This window comes from Saccopteryx bilineata, chromosome 3 (genome assembly GCF_036850765.1).
Source record: "Saccopteryx bilineata isolate mSacBil1 chromosome 3, mSacBil1_pri_phased_curated, whole genome shotgun sequence".
In the NCBI taxonomy this organism is placed as follows: Eukaryota; Metazoa; Chordata; class Mammalia; order Chiroptera; family Emballonuridae; genus Saccopteryx; species Saccopteryx bilineata.
In genome coordinates, this window is record NC_089492.1 from 190,216,343 (window position 1) to 190,236,282 (window position 19,940).

The following is a 19,940-nucleotide window of genomic DNA, read 5'->3' on the forward strand; positions in this document are numbered from 1 at the left end:
GGACAGACAGATAGAAAGGGAGAGAGAGAGATGAGAAGCATCGATTCTTCATTGTGACACCTTAGTTGTTCATTGATTGCTTTCTCATATGCGCCTTGACAGGGGAGCTTCAGCAGAACGAGTGACCCCTTGATCAAGCCAGTGACCTTTGGGCTCAAGCTGGTAAGCCCGAGCTCAAGCCTGCAACCTCGAGGTTTCGAACCTGAGTCCTCTGTTATCCCAGTGGTCAGAGTAGATGGCAAATATTTAAATGTTTGTTTTTTTAAATCTGGTTTCAGTCTTGACTCTGCAAGTTAATACCACCTCGCTGAGTCTATATTTTCCTATATGAAATGGGGAAAATTATAATATATCTTTCTCTCAAGACCGTTATTTATTGTTGTAGAAGTCTTGGTCTGGTCAGGAAAACAGTACCATGTCAGTTATTTTAACAGAGAATTTAATATAGGGAAGTGGTTAAGCGGTTGTTAGAGAACCAAAAAGAAAAAAAAGTCAGTGAGGAAGCAGCTACCACCCCAAAGGCTGGGCAAGCAGAGGGCAGATGTTGGAGATATTAGAACCCAGAAACTTGAAAGAGAGCCCTATGGAGCTGAGACACAGACTGCCAGGGCAGGGGTGACACTTCTGGGGTACTGTTGTCACAGGAGTATAGGGGCCCACAGAACTAAGCAACTGCTGATTCTTGGAAAGTGCAAAAGAAAGCTGAACACAGGAACCAACTACCACTGCTAGGGCAATAGGCATCACCAGGTAACACCCTCAGGTACCCGCAAGTATGTAAGAAGGGGCAAGTCCCTCCTCTCACTCAGCCTCAGTCTCCTGCTGGCTCCTCTCAGGCAGTGGCAAAGGGGAAATGTGATTGCAGAGAGATCCGGCTTCACAAAGCTGAGTTCAGAAGGCTGAGTTTGGAGTCAAAAGACAGTAGCTCAGTCCATGGCCCATTCATCCATTTCTGATGTGCATTGATGGAGTGCTTATCGAGTGTCCAACCAGAAGGCTCTCTTCTAGGTGCTGGGGAGGCTGAAAAATTAAATTAAAAACTCTCATATAAAATGCACAGCTCAGCGACTGGTGCAACATAAACCCATTGGGAAACATAAAGGAAAAATAAATGGAAAACAAACACAGCACAACACCAGCTCCTGCCTTTCAGGAGGGCTGTGTTTAGGTTAAGTGTTGTGGGAGAAGTCAGAGAGCAAAGTACATAGTCATATGTGTTTGTACACTTTAAAAGGTACTTCAGACATAACTGTTTTAAAAATTCAGAGAAGCAAACCAATATCTTGGGGACTATCAGAGAAGCCTTCACAAAGAAGATAGGAATGAGCAACACATTAGTATTTAGACAATGGTCCAAGGAATGAACCCATTATAAATGGGAGGAAGCACAGGCACAACTCAAACACAAAGGGAACACCCTGGGTGTTTACACTGCAGAAACGGAGGGTGGATTTGTGACATGGAGGACGGAAGCTGGGGCCAGTAGAACAATTTTTGACTGTCTTCTAAGCATGGATAAAGCCATTGGAACTTCTTGAATAAGTAGAAATTATGTGTAAAAAATCTTTTCTTTGTAGTTTTTATCATATCTGACACTATACCTTACTTATAGTAAAATATTTTGGGGGAAAGTACATGAAATAGGGTAGAATGGGATGTGATGGAATTTGAAAAGCAGGTCTGAATTTTGTAAATCTGCATATATTTCCCGTTTTACCTAGAGTAGTACGTACCTTGTGAAATGTTTTGTGCAATGAGCAATTTTGAGTCTAAGTTCAGGAAAGAAACAAATTCAAGTAATGATAAAAATTTACCAAGTGAAGAAAAATTTAACCCCCCCCCCCTCCGCCCCACAAGACATGGCGCTCACTTCACAGACTGAACACGGCACTGACCAGCCTTGACTCTGCTGAGACGGGAGGGGCTGTTGAAAGTAGCAGGGACCTATCCAAAAAAAAGTGTGGGGCAGTAGGTTCTTTGAATCAGTTTTAGTGATTTATATAGAAAAAAATAACAATATTGGTGTGGATTCTGCAGACGAGTTTGCAGAGTATATAGAGTACTCACACCTCATCTATTGTTTTCTTCTCGGCAGATCCATTACAAGATTTCGGCTTTTCTGTGGACCAGTGTTCTAAACATTTAAAAGAAAATCTCATCATTAGATTTGGAATCATTCTGAGTAAGTAAAATCTATTGGCGTGAAATAAGATGTTGCACAGCCTCTTCCTGGTTCATACACCCAATTATTTGTATTAACTGTAGTGGCTGGTTTAGCGACTGCTTCCCATCACTCCCTGGAATTAACTCTATTTCTACCTTCATCATCAGTTCTCTCTCTGGGCAATATCCAGATAGAGTAGAACTTTAATTTAATGCTGTTTCTGCTCAGGAGAGAGTTTTTGTTTAGTTATGTCAGCAACAAACAAGTCCACTACCAGCAACATGGCTTGTCTTTGCATTATTTCATTTCTCAAATAGCTAATGTAAGTTCTTAAACCTTGATGCAGGCAAAGACATGTCATATCTTCTCACTTTATCCCAATCAATGATCTAGAATGCTTTCTGAATGTTTGTATGTATATGGTCATGCCATTATAATTAGTCACTATATTGTTATAGTTATTAGAGTATCTCTTTTCTAAAAGAGTTTTATCAAAACTAGAGCATAAGGATTTGGTAAACTCAGCATTTGGTATCACTCCAGAGAAATGAAGAGAACATTGCCATAGTCCAAGAACTCTCATGCATCTTTGTATTTCCAAAACCTCACACAATATCTGGACTCCACAGCAACAGCAGCTCAATAAATGCTTGGGTAGAGAAAGAGAGAAATGCAGAATGGAAGGAGGCATAAGAACATAAAAGGAAGGAGTGAAAAAAATGATTTGAGAAAGAACTGGAAGCCAACTCTGTAGAGCATCCAGAAGCTTCCTGTATGACAATGCTACAATATTTGCCTAGCAACAGTGGGGATATGCAGGCTTGACCACACCCTGGCGCTATCAGGGAGATGTCTAATGCTATGTGGCTGAAAAGTGGTAGCAGCCAGACCTGCAGCCATCAAGTTAAGGGGCCATAGCATCAGGGCAGGTTAGTGCAGCAGATACACTATGTTGCTCCAAGCAGATAAAGTTTGTGGAAGGTTCTCATCTCCTACCCAGGGTTGACACCCCTGTAGCACTGCTAAATACTGTTTTGCCAAGAAAAGAAGAGAACTGTTACCTATACAGCACAGACTTCTGTAAATAAAAGTTCTTTAGGCTCATACTTTAATAAATTTTTAATGCTTTGGTATACAGCAAAACCCATACTAAGAATAAAGCTGATCTTCTCTTTCACTTTAGGAGAGGATATCAAAGAGCTGTTTCTTGACATAAGCCTCGTCAGTGAAGGAGTGTCCATTTTGAGTTATTCCTATCCCATCTGTGAAGAGGATCTACCCAAGTTTTTATTCTGTGGAAGGAGGAAAGGGGGTAAGCTCTCTGTCTAGGTTGCTGTTCACTGAGACCCAGGAATGAGAGCTTGCCGCTGAGGTCAGGACACCTGGCTGGAGTCTGGGCTCTGTCTCTCACCTGTGGACAAGCTTCCCATCACTTGTCAGCACCTAAGTGCTGTGTCATGTGCTGTCTTGTAAAAATAATCCTAAGCCTTACTCCAAGGTATGAAAATCAAATGAAACGTGCTTATGAGGTGCTTTACAAACAAAACACTGTGTCAGCAGCTGCACTTTCTATATAAAAAATAAAGGACTGGCAACAGAAAGAACTAGTAATTTCTCCAAATTATTTCCATTTAAAGTGTTTTCAAGTTTCCCCTCAGCGATCTCTTTACTGGCAGGATCTCATCACTATAGCAATGGATTCTGTAAAAGAAAAGAAAGTGAAGCTTTCTAAGTGTCAGCGTTTTACTGTGGACTTCCTCATTTGAGTCATTGACTGATGGGGCATTAGGTGTCTAGGTTCAAAGGACAGAGTATAAAACCCAATATATTACTCCCCTCCTTTTCCAATCACTAGCCCCTCAGCCTGCCATACATACCTCAGAAGAGCACAGGGACTCCATCCCAGCCTGTTTCTACCTCTCCTGTTTTTCTTGTCCTCACCCAACATCTTCACCAAGGCCCTGAGATGCCTCTGTTTATTTAACCAAAAGTTGGGTCTGATCTGTGATTGTCCTCCCCTAGAAATTGTTCTCTTCCTCCTTCCCAGGGTCTCCTGCCTATTCTCATTGGCCAAAGCAGAACATACCCCTAACCCCACATGTCAAAGACACTCACTCATCTATTTCTCCATTCAAGGAAGCTAGAGGAAAATCATCCAGCTATGCTTTCTAAACAAAGGTTATAGAGGAAACTGGGATCCCCACCCATAGCAGACAAAGGAGGTATGTCCATGCCAGAGAAGGAAGCAAGGACTGTAAGGGAGCAGAGGCTGGATAGAGCCAATGTACTTTGCTGTGCTGTATAGATGACCGACTTCAGCTCAGTCCTTTCTCCTCACCCTCCTCTCTTCTCCCTAAAAGTGTGTAACGTATGTATAACTTGGTCATAGCACTTGCCATGTTGGCCTATAATTGTTTATTTCCACTTGTCATCCCCAGTAGACTATCAGTTTCTGGATAATGGTTAGTATCATCATCTTTTTATTCCCAGGATTTTGAATGTACCTGACATATAGGGAGTGCTAAGTACAGCAAACATGCAGAATGAAAGGCTAACGCTACTAAACATTCATACCAGGTGCTATTCTAAGAGCTCTATATCCAGTCAGTCATTTACCCCTACCCCAACTTTAGGGTTAGCACTATGACTACTTTAACTTTATAGATGCAGAAACTGAGGCACAGAGAGTTTCATCTCAATTTCTACCGAATGAAAAGAAAAAGCAAAGAATAAACAAGAAAATGGATGAATGTGCTTTTTGGCCAGGAGTTTATTTTAAAATCAGCATTTAAAAACTCTTTCTAATCACTACTCTGATTTTATTTCAGTTTGGGACATTTTGTTCTTCTTAGCTAACCTGCCATAGAATGGTTAGTCATCTTTCTTCTCTGAATTTACTGGAAATATTTCTGATTGACCAGGCACCTTCGTGCGTTTCCTTAACATGCTGAGCTGTTCATTAGCTGGTCTCTGTGTAACCTTTTCTACCTGCCCTCAGCCATTCCTGTCCCAAACTCCTCACCCCACAATCAATTGCTTTTTCCTTCTTTCTTTCCTTCTTTCCTTCTCTCCTTCCTCACTCCCTTCCTCCTTCCTTCAACACTAAGTCCCAACTCTGTGCCAAGCACTTTGGGGAACCAGAGATGAACCAAGAATGATTTCTGTTTTTAAGGACAGAGGCAATCAGAGAGCCACTAAACAACTGTCCCAAGTTGCTGTGTGTGCTGTCTGCATTAAATAGATAATAATCAAAAAAACAAGGAAACTTGAGAGGTAGCATTCATCCACAATAGGTTCAATCTGTTGGAATATGGAAAGTTTGGGGAATTTAATTAGAATTATTTTCTTGTTTGCCTTATTTGAAAGTCTGTTACAGGGACTCAAAGCCTCTTACACTGATAATTAGATAATAACCCCAGGAAAGACTGACAACTTCATAGGCTGCCACCTATAGCCAGTATCTACAGTCCTATCTCCTGTGTTTGCTTTTATCTTCTGAATTTTTCCTCCAAATAAGTATTTTTGAACCCAAATATGGAAACAGGTATGCTTGGGAGTACTACCAGCTTAGTAGGAAAGAATACATACTCGGCTGTTCTTTTGTTCCTACTTCCTTCTATTCCCCAGATGAACAGTCCCTATATTAGGAAGATGGTATGACTTCCTAACTGGTTTCCCTACTTCCTTACTGCTGCTGGGGGTAGTCTTCTCAAATACAGTTCCCCCTTCCCAAAAGACTCCAAGGGTTCCTATCTCTATAGAACAAAGTTTAAGTTCTTTAGTGACCACAGTTCATCATAGATTTGACTCTAACCAGCTTCTGCAGCCCCATCTTGGCCCACCATGCCTTTAGCAACAGCTTCATCAAATCATTTGCCACTTTCTGACCACACCCTGTGTTTTCACACATGATGCTATTATGACGTTTCTCTCAGCCTCTAATGCCTGTTCCCGTCTCTCTTCTATCCAGACCTCATGTAAGTATCACTTCTGCTCAGAAACCTTCTCCAACTCTCAGCCAGCAAACTGCTCCCTCTGAATGTCCTTGGAGTATCACACTTCCACTTACCTCAGCCATACTGTATTTTGTATTCTACAGTTAGAGTGTGTGTGTGTGTGTGTGTGTGTGTGTGTGTATTCTTGAAAGCAGACACTTCAAATCTAGAACTCCTTGAAGGCAGTACTATTTCTTGCTCTTCTCTGTTTCCGCAAAATCTGCAGACAAAGAAATACTGGCACAGAGTAGCAATGCAATAAATACTAGTTTTATTGAATTTGCATGTAACAGATTGAATACAAATATACCACCTCCAAAGTGACTCTCTAATGATGCTTATGCATGCCACAAAGACACAAGCACATCAAAATCCCAGCTAACAGTAAATTATCTGGATCCTCCAGGTTTATTCTTCTGTGAATGTTTTTAATAGGAGAGATATTGTCCCCCCAATTTAAGGTGTTCAATTCAGTTTAGCAGCTCAAAAATGCTGGATATTTCCCTTATTCAAATGTTGGGCAGCCTTTCAGGTATTTTATTAGCTTTATTGCCATGGAGCTGATAGCTGCATGGGCAGGCTGAGAAGCCAGAACTTGGGAAATTGCCAGGAAATGTCATAGAGTATAAAACGATCAGAAAAGTGACATACAAATGCTGCCAGAACAAATAATTCTGTAAACTATTAACCCAGAGAAACAAAAGCCTTAAATTCAGAGGCTTCCAGGGTTATTACATTTTTTAACCCACCCACCAACCTACTGTAGGAATGGTGCTGTTAAAAAGAAGTGATGAATTCTAACACCAGGATTAACAGAAAAACTCAACACCAAGGAGCACTGAAATCAATCCAAACCCAAGCACAAGCTGCTGTTGACATATTAAGTAGGAAGCAGGTCCCTCTGGGGTTTGCAGGTCTTTCATAGCAGAGCAATAAGGAAACTTGACGTCCACCTTCACAGTTGTGGCTGAATTGTTTGATATTTCCACAGCATTACAATGCAAGCCTCTGCAAACTGCACCTCCACCGACTGTTACCTTAGCCAGATAACTCTATAAAGTGGGTCATGTTTAGTGAGATTGCGTGGATAAAATGTTCTCTTTTCCTCTGCATCGTCCCCAGCTAACTCTAAGGCGGAGAACATTGGATTTGAAGACCACCTCATATTCTTTTGGCATTATCAGTCATGGTGTAATTGGTAATTTGAGGGAAAGAGGTTATATGTCCAATCATAGGGGACTAAGTAGAATATTGTTCTGCCAAACAAAGGTCCAATATACTATGCATTTAAATGGTGTTGATTAATAAATTACACGAAAACAAACTCATAAGAATACTAGTCAGTGACAAAGAAGTTTGCTATAAAAGAACAATCACTACTGCATTCTGTTTTTATTTAAATGTGTGTAGTGTATACACCAAAAAAAGACCCCCTCTTAAATATTATACACTTTAATGCTCAGAGTGACTATTATTAAATGTTCAAATTACAGATCTTTATTTTTGTCTTTCTTAAAATCTCTTTTGCTTTTATGATAAATTTACATGATTACTCCTTTAGTTGATAGTTATAGAAAAGACTGCAAGGATGACTTCTCTTTCTCTGTAAATAAGAGTTCTGAAAAAATCATAACCTACCTAATATTTAATAATATTTGGAATTTAACAGAAAGTTCTGGATCAAAGACTTACACAGACTGTCAAGGGACCATCTACTGCCCATTCTATACCCTTTCTCTGGGAGATCCCTGCCCCTGGACTCAGGTTCATTGAGAAGGAATCAAAGTGGGCCACTGTTTTACCTCCTACTCCATTCATGCTAGTTTAGTTTTCTCTTTTCTCTGCTGTTCATATAGGTGAACTTGCTTTACTTGATTTTTTTTGTGCTTTTAAACTGGCTCCATCAGCTCCACATCAACTTTTAACATTACATTGGGATTAAATTGGATGTCCTTATCGACCACACCTAATTACTAACCCTAAGGAAGGAAGCTAGAGTAAACTTATTTCAATACTCAAGTTAGACGGGTTATGCTGATAGATCCTCGGGATGGTTAGTTAGCTCTGGCCTTATCCACAATCACTAGCTGTGCCCTTTCTCCATGTGAGCTCGATCTTGGTTACACATTAGTTAGTCCCACACTGTTGTCTGGTTACACCCTAGTTAACTACATCTGGTATATTAATACATTGCAATGTACTGTTAATGTAAAACATGGAATCAATTTCAAAGACTTAATATGAAAAAAAGCAAAATGGCTCAAATTTTTATATTGGTTATAAGTTGAAATTATAATATTGGGGTTCTATTGAGTTAAATATATTATTAATACACTTATCAATAATAAAAATATTATTAACATATTGTTAAAATATATTTTACCTATTTAAATGTGCCTACTAAAAGAACATAAAATTATACATGCCACCATCATTGTGTTTCTACTAGACAATAAGGCATTACAATCTTCCTTTAAAATTTTCAAGATCACAGCACTGCACACCCCAGACAAATTAAATCAGAATCTCTGAGGTAAGACCCAAGCCAGTTGATTTCAATGTTCAGCCAAGGTTGAGGAGCACCTTAGACCCAGGCATTGCACAATAACAGCCAGCATTATCACAGCACTTAATATGTGCCCGGGACCTTTCTGGATACATTCCGTGTAATAACTACTTTACTGTTTGCATCAACCTTATGACATATATAAATAATTGTTATTAGCTTCATGTTAACAGATGAAAAAGTTGAGACCCAGAGAAGTTAAGTACCTTACCCTAAGTCACAAAGCCAGCAGGCAGTGGAGCTGGATTTTCTCCAAGAAGTTGGGCTCTAGAGACTTACTCTTTTTTTTTTTTTTTTTTTTTTTTTTCATTTTTATGAAGCTGGAAACAGGGAGAGACAGTCAGACAGACTCCTGCATGCGCCTGACCGAGATCCACCCGGCACGCCCACCAGGGGGCGACGCTCTGCCCACCAGGGGGCGATGCTCTGCCCATCCTGGGCGTCGCCATGTTGCGACCCTCCTGGGTGTCGCCATGTTGCAACCAGAGCCACTCTAGCGCCTGGGGCAGAGGCCACAGAGCCATCCCCAGCGCCCGGGCCATCTTTGCTCCAATGGAGCCTTGGCTGCGGGAGGGGAAGAGAGAGACAGAGAGGAAGGTGCGGCGGAGGGGTGGAGAAGCAAATGGGCGCTTCTCCTATGTGCCCTGGCCGGGAATCGAACCCAGGTCCTCCGCACGCTAGGCCGACGCTCTACCGCTGAGCCAACCGGCCAGGGCCGAGACTTACTCTTAACTTGTCTGCTGCATGCCCTCCTTGAACACAAAGAACATAGGGGAACCTCTGCTGAAGAAGTATAATTCATCTTAGCCTCCACGAAGACTGAAAAAGGATTTAAAAGGCATGACCAAATTATAGAACGTAAATCATCGTCTTTGGGCATAACCCATCATTATATAAGGCAATGCTTCTCCAGATGTGGTCCCCAGACCAGTAATGTCAGCAACATCCAGGAAATTACTAGGAATGTGAATTTATAGTTTCTGCCCAGACTTACTGAATTAGAGACTCTAGGTTTGGGGCTTAGAACTCTGTATTTTATCAAGCCCAAAAAGTGAACGGTCAGCAGACTTTTTCTGTAAAGAGTAAGATAGTAGATATGTTAGGCTTTGCAGACCATATCATCTCTACTCAGCTCTGCTGTTATCATGTGAAAGGGGCTACAGATAATATGGAAATGAATGGGCATGGCTGTGCACCAACAACACTTTATGAATGCTATTATATGAAATTAAATTTCATATCATTTTTTCATGTCTTGAAATATTTTTTTTCTTTTGAATGTTTCCTACCTTTTAAAAGGAAAAGTTATCCTTAGCGTACAACCACTCAGGAACAGGCCATAGCTTGCCAACGCTGCTCTAGGTGGTTCTGTTGCACATTTACATCTGAGAATGACTGCTCTTGGGTAAGTGAGAAGCAGGGCTCAAAACCAAAATCACTGAGTACAGGTTCCCTCTGGCTTTCAGTGGTTCAGGAAAAAATCAGATCCAGGTTACTCAGAAAAATCTAACAATTTTGCTTTCACTATGCTTTTCCAGTGCAAACAAACCAGATTTGGAGCAAAGAAAGGGGACTTAACACAAAGACTGATGAGAGGGGCAGCTAGCCAGGAAGAAAGCACCTTGTGAAAAAGCCAGAGGGCAGGACTGATGGTCTGCTCCTCCAGACAGTTGCCACTTACAGGATAGGACAAAGGCCCTTCTTTCGGCAGGATCATTTCATCTTTGATTCTCAGGTATAAAATAGAAGTAACTATAATTCTTTACTGGGTAATAATGAAAAACTAACTATGAAAAGAGGTATGAAATGCCTGGCATGTCAGAAAGCATGCAGTAAGCATGGCAAAGGCATGTCTTTCATCCTCTTCCCCTATCTGAGGGACTCTGAGGCAGAGGGCAGAGCAGCTTAAGTAACGCAGCGCCACTTTATAAGTGTGGCCTAGAGTCTCCTGTACAAATGAGCCAGAGGTGAGGATCTGACTCACACCACCTCACCTGAAACCGGGGCCAGCTGGCCCAATGCTCACACAACCTGCTCAGGATCCCAGGGTTTCCTGACTGGTGGCTGAAGAAGTCCTTTATTCTTTTGTCTTTCTGTGCTGTTTTGTTTTCTAACTTTGGTCTAAGGTTAGCCCCTAAAGTTCTCACTTTCTGACCCTGGCTTGACTTCCTTTCAGAAAGAGTGACCATGAGAATGTCTACTTCCAAACAAAACATGTAGGTGGGAATTACTCAGAGAAGCAGGTTGGCTGGTATCTTGGCTGTCTAGAATGGATTGTGTGGGGTATGGAGAAAGGAGATTCTCAACCAGAAATGAACCTGGAGATCTGGGCAAAGACCCAGATTAAGGCCATAAAGTAAATGGAATAAGACAGGATTTTCACTCTTGAGGACAAAAGACATATCAACTATTAAACTTGGTTCTGCCCAAGTCTCTATGAGTTCTAACCCAGGTATGGTCAACCTAGATAAAAGGCATTGGTTTCATAGCACTAAGTAATAATTGGCTCTCAAAAATGATTTATTTGAAATTAAAATAAATTATTGAGGGAGTTAAATAAGTAAATTGTGTGTGTGTGTGTGTGTGTGTGTGTGCATACATTGGGTGTGTAGTATGATCATGAAGTAGGTCTAGGAGATCTGTAGGCCAAGAACTCTTCTTTGATCCCTTGATAGCTGTGATTGACGTGGTTGAAACACAATGAAAACCCGGGAGGACTTGATCTTTCATGTGTGTTGGAATCCCAGGGAGGTGCAGGAGACAGTGGCCCACAAGAACTGCCGATGCTCTGTGCACTCACCCCTGTACGTGTTCACTAATCACTTCTAGTAAGACCAAAATCTATTATGAAATACACTTTACTTCATGCAACATATAAGCTATAGAAAAAAAATTGGTTGTGGACTTTTAAATGTGTCTGGAAAGCTTGTAATTAAATATTACAGTGACACCTTTTTCAGTCTGAAGAATTCTTTAGTTGAGAAAATAATTGCTCCCTGATTCATCTTTTGTGTAAATATAAACGTTTCTACTTTAAGTGTTTGTCCAAAGTGGGGAATACATCATAATTAGATGAATTTTAATGTATAACAGAATATATCTCCTGAGAACTGTATTTAAAGTCTCATGACATTGGCCATGAGGCAGTTATTATCTTGATAGCAGCTCAGTGATTCTGCAGTTATACTCACTGGTTATACACACACAAATAAGACAAAGATAAAAGCATAGTGGGCACTCAGGCTGGCTACCTGTCCTTCCTCTCTTTTAGTAGTTAAGAGTGTTTCTCTCCCCTGGTTCATGCTGAACAAGTGTCTGGACATCCTGGAAGTATCATTAATTGCTGAGCCTTCTCAACTTCACCATATGCAACTATTCAAATTTCAGTCCTAATAGCAACTCATGTTTCATTGGCTAGATTTCTATTGCCCTAGCTCTCTGTTTCTATGTGCTCCTTTCCAGAGGCCTATAAAATAGAGAAATTGGAAATTGCCTTGAAGAATTCCTATAAATGTTCTCCGAAAAATGCTTTATACATTGCACTGCTCTAGGAAAAGACAGGGCAAAAGCCACCTTCCAGGAGAGTGCTTACCTGGAGGACGCTCCACCATTAATCTATGCCGATGACCCGACAACATCCATAAAGCATCCCCACAGCGATGCACCCCTTTAGTGGACCTCGCTTTCCATCTGCTTTATATCTACTACACAGGCATTACAAATGCCCACTCAGAAGTGCGGGTACTGGTTTCTGCTATCAGAGAAGGAGAATACATGGCTTTAACCAAGGCCTCAATTTTAAAACACATCTTCACCAAGATATCACCTCTGTCCTACCTATTTGTTCACCTTTCAATTCTGGGCCATTTTTAGACCATCGGCTTCTACAAACTAATTTGCTTCAGGCTTTCTGCTCCACTGGTCCCTGCCTTTATTCTCAACCTTTCTCCATCCCAGCTTCTGGTTCTGTCATTCATCAACCATTGCTAATAGTCCCTAGTCCCCATGACAATGTGGCTTAGGTGGGAACTTGTGTCTTCACTTCTTATGGGTTGGTCAACAGACCTGTAGGGGGAGTGGTGGCTCCTTGCCACCTGGAAAGTGCAGTTTCTCCTGCCATCCTCATCACACTGCTGCTCTGTAGTTGCAGGTAGGATGCTATCAAAACTAATATTATTCTTAAAGAATGTTCTGTTGCCAGTCACGTCGCACTGCAGTGCTGCCTTGGAGAGCACAGGCCCAGTGCTGTCCAGTGGTTCTCAAAATTAAGCATGCATTAGAATCGCCTGGAAAACTTGTTCAGCCACAGACTATCAGCCCCTCCCCCTGTGTGCAAATCAGTACATCTGGAGAGGAACCAGTGAATTTGCATTTTTTACGAGCCCCAGCCAAAGTTGATGTTGCTGGTCCAGGGACCACACTTTGGGAATCCCTCTAGCATATACGCACATGGTTTAAAGCTAGACCAACAGAGCTGGACCTTTACTGCCACTTATTGTTATGTGACTTTAGGCAAGTTACTCATTCTCTCTGAGCCTCAGTTTCTTTATCTGTACAATAAGAAAAACACAAGTTGCCTTAACAGGAATTTTAGAAAGATGAAATGGGATTGTATACATAAAGCTGCTAGAACAGTTTGGCACACGGTAAGCATTCAGTAAGTGAGAAATTCTTGCTACTTTATGCAGCCAACTAGGGATTTCTCCAGCAAGGGCACTGAGCCCCTGAGGTCATTTATCTGAGCAGAAATCTGCATTTTTACAAAGCCTGGAGAGGCAGCACAGCTTTTTGAGGCTTAGAAATTTAAGGTCTTTTTCTCGGAGGAGCAGAAACTTGACTTTAGTCCAAGCTGTGTACTCTCTTGTGGCCAACATAGTGGGGGCCCTATGGGCGGCTGCTTCTCTGGGGAGAGAGCCCCACCTGCCCTTCTCATGGAATTGGAAATTGGAAGCACCATCTCCTCGGCCTGTGTAGCCTTTTTTCTCTTCATGTTTATTCTTTGTCTTCATACCTCAAAATATTTCAAGCAGCTGTGGATTCCTGTTTGTGAGTACTGGGCAGCTGCCACTGCTGCAAATTCACGGAGAATCAACAGAAAACAGTGGTTTAGTATTGAATTAGCAGAAAACTTTCACACTTGCATTGCAAAATAGAACTAGAAACAATAGTCACCGTAGGAGGGGCACTAGCAATGACCAAGCCAAAGAGGACTTTTTCTTGCTAAAAGAGAAAAGAAAAAAAATCATAAAAGGAAACACATTGCCTACTAAGGAATCTTATAGCCATGGGCACTTTCCCTCCACCCTCAAATTTAAGCCTGTTATTAAGGGCCAATAATGTGGTGAAACTGCCCTGTGACATCAGTCAAGTCTTTATTTTAGTTAAAGCTCAGCCTATTGAGACTAATAATGACCTAGGACCAGAAGCATTCTTAATTTGCTAACATAATTCAAGCTCCTTCGCAAACTTCTGGTCTCCTATGGAATTTTGTAAGTCTGGCTCCATGAGTCAAATACTTATATGTAATAATTGCTAGAAATCTAATTAAGGATGCTGCCTCCCAGCTCCCCCATATCACACGGAAGCTCTGATCCTGTGGATCACTGGTATTTGCATTTAATAAGCATCCCATGAGCTGGGATATATATGGGCCCCCAAGATGCCCAATCCGAAAAGGCCACCTATGTAATGTCTATTTCATCATTTCCAATCACATTGCTCTTCCCTGAGGCTACCCAAGCTGCTTCTTCTTTCCTCCCACCACTAGCTTTTCATGTCCATCTCTGGGAATCCAATCAGCCCATCAATTCACAAGTTGTATTTTGAGAGTTATGTTAAGTGTTTATCCACAGCAATCCAGAAATAGTTCGGTAGAGAAAAAACTGAAACTCTCTTTCTCTCTTTATTGTCAGAGTAATGTATCTCTCAAAAGAAACCTGGGAAGTAAAGACAAAAAGATCTTGAAGGAGGAATAAAGTTGTAAACAAATCATTTCAATTTTGACTCTCAATTCCTCCTCAATGACTAAATAATTTGTACTGTCCTCCACAGTAGTCACTAGCCACATGTGGCTAGTGAACACCAGTAATGTGGCCAGTCCTAAGTGAGATGTGCTCTAAATGTAGACTACACACTAGATTGAAGACTTTGTCCCCCCCCCCAAAAAAAAATACAAAAAATAATTTAAAACATCTAACTTTTTATATTGGATATATATTGAAATTATAATATTTTAAATATTTGGGTTCAAATATATATTATTAAATTAGTTTAATTGTTTCTTTTTCCTATTTTTCAAATGTGGCTACTAGAAAAATTTAATTACTTAACTGGCTTACATTATACAGTGTGTCCGTAAAGTCATGGTGAACATTTGACCAGTCACAGGAAAGCAACAAAAGATGATAGAAATGTGAAATCTGCACCAAATAAAAGGAAAACCCTCCCAGTTTCTGTAGGATGATGTGGCAGCATGTGCGCATGCGCAGATGATGACATAACACCATGTATACAGAGGAGCAGACCACGGCCATGCCAGTCGAAATGTGGACGGTACAGAGGAAAGTTCAGTGTGTTCTGTGGCTTGCTAAATTCAAATTTGTGACCAAAGTGTAACGTGAATATCGGCGCGTTTATAATGAAGCACCACCACATAGGAATAACATTACTCGGTGGGATAAGCAGTTGAAGGAAACCGGCAGTTTGGTGGAGAAACCCCGTTCTGGTAGGCCATCAGTCAGTGATGAGTCTGTAGAGGCTATACGGGATAGCTACCTAAGGAGCTCTAAAAAATCTGTGTGTGAGCCCACATCGAACTGCACTGAGTAGATATGAAACTGGGAGAGTTTTCCTTTTATTTGGTGCAGATTTCACATTTCTCTCATCTTTTGTTGCTTTCCTGTGACTGGTCAAAAGTGCACCATGACTTTACGGACACACTGTATTTCTATTAGACAATGCTAACCTAAAGCTGTACTGTCCAGGATGGTAGCCACTAGTCACACATGGCTATTTAAATAATTTACATTTACATTCAATTTAAAATTCAGTTCATCAGTCACATTAGCCATATTTCAAGTTCTTAATAGCCACATGGGGCTAGTGGCCACCATATTTGATGGTGCAAATACAGAAAAGCCCTGTCTTTGTAGAATGCTCTATAAGACAGCACCCACCTCCCGGCTTCTACATTGTTCTCAGTGTTTTCTAACAGAGTATCCTCAACTCATTCATATAAATTTGCATTACAACTTTGACTCTCTCATCTGACCAGGCAGTGGTGCAGTGGAAAAAGCATTGAGCTGGGATGCTGAGGACCCAGGTTCAAACCCCCAGGTCATCAGTTTAAGTGCAGGCTCACCAGCTTGAGCATGGGATCATAGCTATGATCCCATGGTCAATGGCTTGAACCAAAAGGTCACTGTATTGAAGCCCAAGGTCACTGACATGGGCCCAAGATTGCTGGCTTGAGCAGTGGGTCAGTGGCTTGGCTGGAGTCCCTTAGTCAAGGCACATATGAGAAAGCAATCAATGAACAACTAAGGTGTCACAACTATAAGTTGATGCTTCTCATCTCTCTCCTTTTCTGTCTGTCTGTCCCTGTCTGTCTCTCTCTTGTGCATACGTGAACACTAAAAAAAAAAAAAAATTACTTTCTAGCCCAGCCTGTCCTGAACTCGTTCATATAAGTTGATGTTACAAATTTTACTCTTTAGGCCAGAGTAGGCCCAAGTACCTCCCTTTTGTTCAAATCCTAGATTATGCTGGAGAGGTGGAAGCAGCAGGATCATAAGTGAGCAAGCCCTGGAAGGATACTCATTTGATAGTTATAAATGCTCCATCATATGCACTCAGTGAATGTTTTCCATAACATTAAGTTTCTCTAGTAGTGAAAGACCATAAAAGAATCTCTCCACCCTGCTCAAATGGACAGTTAGCATAGACCCTGGTCAGCAAACCATGGCTCGCGAGCCACATACAGCTCTTTGGCGCCTTGACTGTGGCTCTTCCACAAAACACCACATGTGGGTGCTACCTCGATAAGGAGTGTACCTACCTATATAGTTTAAGTTTAAAAAATTTGGCCTACCAGGAAGTGTTCTTAGTTTGCGGTCCCCCCAGCAAAGTCGGAGACAGAAACTAGGGTGCGATAGTTTATTGGGATGTTCACCAGGAGCAGAAGGAGCTCAGGGCAAGAGGAAGGGCCAGGAAGGGAGGGATGTCAAAAAGCTGGTCCCTAGTCTAGAGACCTGGGGCTGTGGCCCACTGGAGCCTTTGAGGAACTGTAGTGCATGTCTCAAAATTGTTCCTCTGAAGGTCAGAAGTCTGTGGCATTTATCCCTGATTCCAAGTCTTCTAGGTTAATGGCTTCCCCAGGAGATAAAGTCCCTGTGCTTCCCAGTTGCCCCCCTCCCCCCTTACAGGCTGCTTTGCAGCAAGCAAGTGTGGATGGAGAGAGCAGGACTAACCAGGGACAACGTATGGAGCACCACTGATGCTCTCCATGGCTGCTGTGACTTCCCAGTGGCCAAACAGTGTGCACAGGATGACTGAAGTATCTGCAGGCAGGCCCTGAACAGCCTGGCCCAGTGGGCAGGGACTGGATTTCTGCTCCCATTCACCCCTCGTCAGGCCTGGTCTGTGTAACAGACCCTTAGTGTGGTGTCTGCAGGATCACTTTTGAGACAGTATAGGCATGCCTATGACACTTCCTGTCCTCCGGTGGCTTCCCTTTGGGAAGGATAAAGGACTACAGCTGCTCTAGAGAACAACAGGTAAAATAGCCATGGAGAAACTGACAAATTAGGACACCCTAAAAAATATACAATAAAAAATAGAAAGTGGGCCTGGGCTTAGCCTCGAGCAGGGGTCCCCAAACTACCGCCCGCTGGCCACATGTGGCCCCCTGAGGCCATTTATCCAGCCCCCGCCGCACTTCCAGAAGGGGCACCTTTTTCATTGGTGGTCAGTGAGAGGAGCACATTGACCATCTCATTAGCCAAAAGCAGGCCCATAGTTCCCATTGAAATACTGGTCAGTTTGTTGATTTAAATTTACTTGTTCTTTATTTTAAATATTGTATTTGTTCCTGTTTTGTTTTTTTACTTTAAAATAAGATATGTGCAGTGTGCATAGGGATTTGTTCATAGTTTTTTTTATAGTCCAGCCCTCCAACGGTCTGAGGGACAGTGAACTGGCCCCCTGTGTAAAACGTTTGGGGACCCCTGGCCTAGAGCTATCTACTCACACTCCTGGAATCCACTGAAGTCTTGAAACCTCAAGGTCTTCTGGCGCATGGGGATGCTATCCACAGGCACATCTGCCCCAGAGGCAATGGAAAACTTCTGAGTCCCCAGCCCTTAGCGAGTTCATTTAAATGATGTCCTAACCAACAACTGGCTCTGAAACCTGGGTGAGAGAAATATAACTCCCTCCAGGGTCAGAGGCTGAGAAAGGCAGAGCTCCTGTCAGAGAGGAGATGAGGAGCAGGGTGCAGGCCACCACCGGCCAGATCTGGGTCTCTAAGGAAGTATCTTAGGCCAGGGGTGGAAGGAAAACTGTTTATATCTCACCAAAATGAATGCACTCACTTCCTTTCACACCAAACTGAGACTCTTCCTCCGCAAGGAACATTCCCTCCCTCCTCACTCTGGGACCACTGTCCACAGGAGCTGTGGTAATAATGGAGCCTTTCCAGACCCTAAAGTCTTCCCTCACTGGGGAGCAGGGTGAGGGCTGTGTTCTTCTATGTCTTCACTGTCCCCTAGGCCCCCACTGGGCCAGACAGGTAGGAAAGAGGCCAAAATGCTGAGTAAATAAATAAATTATAATAAAAAAAATTTTTTTTCCCTGAATATACTAATTGGCCTATGTTGGGTAAATGAGTTTGTAAAATATGATGTCTGAGTTTGCTCAATTTTATTGTTAAAAATGGTGCTGGGCAGCACCAGGCATACGATCTGTGAAATTGCAAATTACCTTAGTGCTTGGGAAGGGCTATTGTTATGCTAATGTTGCTGGAGGCGGGGGTTTCCTGCCAGAAAATTTTTAAAGATGGAGAAGGAGAAGGAAAGAGAAGCCAAGATAGCAGGGAAAGAAAGAGAAGCCAGTTTTGCAAAGTAAGAAGCTATATTGGCAGATGGGGAACCAGAGGTAGAGGGGCTTTGGGATTGGTGAGGCCTTTGATTCTAGCAGGAACCAGAGAAGATTCTCCTAGTTGTGGAACCAGATAATGTGTCAGTAGCTTTGTGAGCTCTGAATGAATGAAGAGGGAAGTGTTTTTCCCTGTGTGTGCTTTCTCGCAGGTCAGTTAATAAAGGAATGGCCCATCATATTTTGGCTCCATTGTTTCTTTACTGTCTGTCCTAATCTAATGGGAACCTGCACCTGCCTGGCAGCAATGGCCGTGACTACTGGCCATACAGCCTATTTATGATACAGTATTTTATACTGGCAAGCACCCTCATAATGTTTAAAAACGGAACAGTTTTGTAATAAATTTGGATATCTAGAGGGAATTTCAATACCACACTAGCCAGAGCTAGGAAATGGCATAAAGTTTGCCTCACAGATCCATGCATGTGGAATGGCCAGCAATGGTGCTGGTCATTCGGGGCAAAGGGCCAGAGCTGTGGACCAAGGCTCATGTCAGTCTAACCCAAAACCCTTTGGGATAACTTACTTCCACAATTTTTAAATTGACTTCCTCTCTAAAAGACACTATGTGCCGACCATACAAAGAGCTGGGTCAAAAAAAAAAAAAGTGATTTTCAGAAATGACTTCATGTGTTCAGAACCAGGCAAGTGAGTTTCTTTAATCCATTGCATATTAAAAACTGATAAAAGATTTTACATGTAGGAAAGGAAGAAGTAAGGGGAAATATTCTAGGGCTCTTTTTATAGCACTGAAGTGTGAGAATGTTAATTAAAGGAATCTCAGAACTGAAGAGGATCTGAGGAAGGAAGGAGCAAGAATTTAATTTTAGGTGCTGTTTCATCAGGATAAAGAAAAAAATAACAGTTTCATACATTGCTTCCAGCAGTTCTCAGGGACCCGTGGGCCCCCAGAAAATCTCCTGTTGAAACTGTAAAGTGTTTGATTTAATGACACCTGATCACCCCAGTAAAAAACCTGATAATAGTGAAGAGCACAAATTAGCAACCCTTTGAACGTTAAATGAGCATAACAAAATGTTTGATATCATTCCAATGGTAT

The 19,940-nt window shown here is 41.9% G+C and overlaps 1 protein-coding gene across 2 annotated transcripts in view; it reads left to right on the forward strand.

Annotated features, from left to right (window-relative positions):
- The window catches only part of LY86 (lymphocyte antigen 86), a 70,100-nt gene that overhangs the window by 37,486 nt on the left and 12,674 nt on the right, over positions 1-19,940 (forward strand). Inside the window, exons 2-4 of one of the 2 annotated variants that reach the window (XM_066268428.1) lie at positions 2,096-2,182; positions 3,348-3,476; positions 10,264-10,367. In XM_066268428.1, the coding sequence (XP_066124525.1) occupies positions 2,096-2,182; positions 3,348-3,476; positions 10,264-10,331 (284 nt within the window). In that variant the 3' untranslated portion in view covers positions 10,332-10,367. Of the gene's footprint in view, positions 1-2,095; positions 2,183-3,347; positions 3,477-10,263; positions 10,368-19,940 lie in introns of those variants that run through there. The other variant, XM_066268427.1, reaches the window with a different exon arrangement.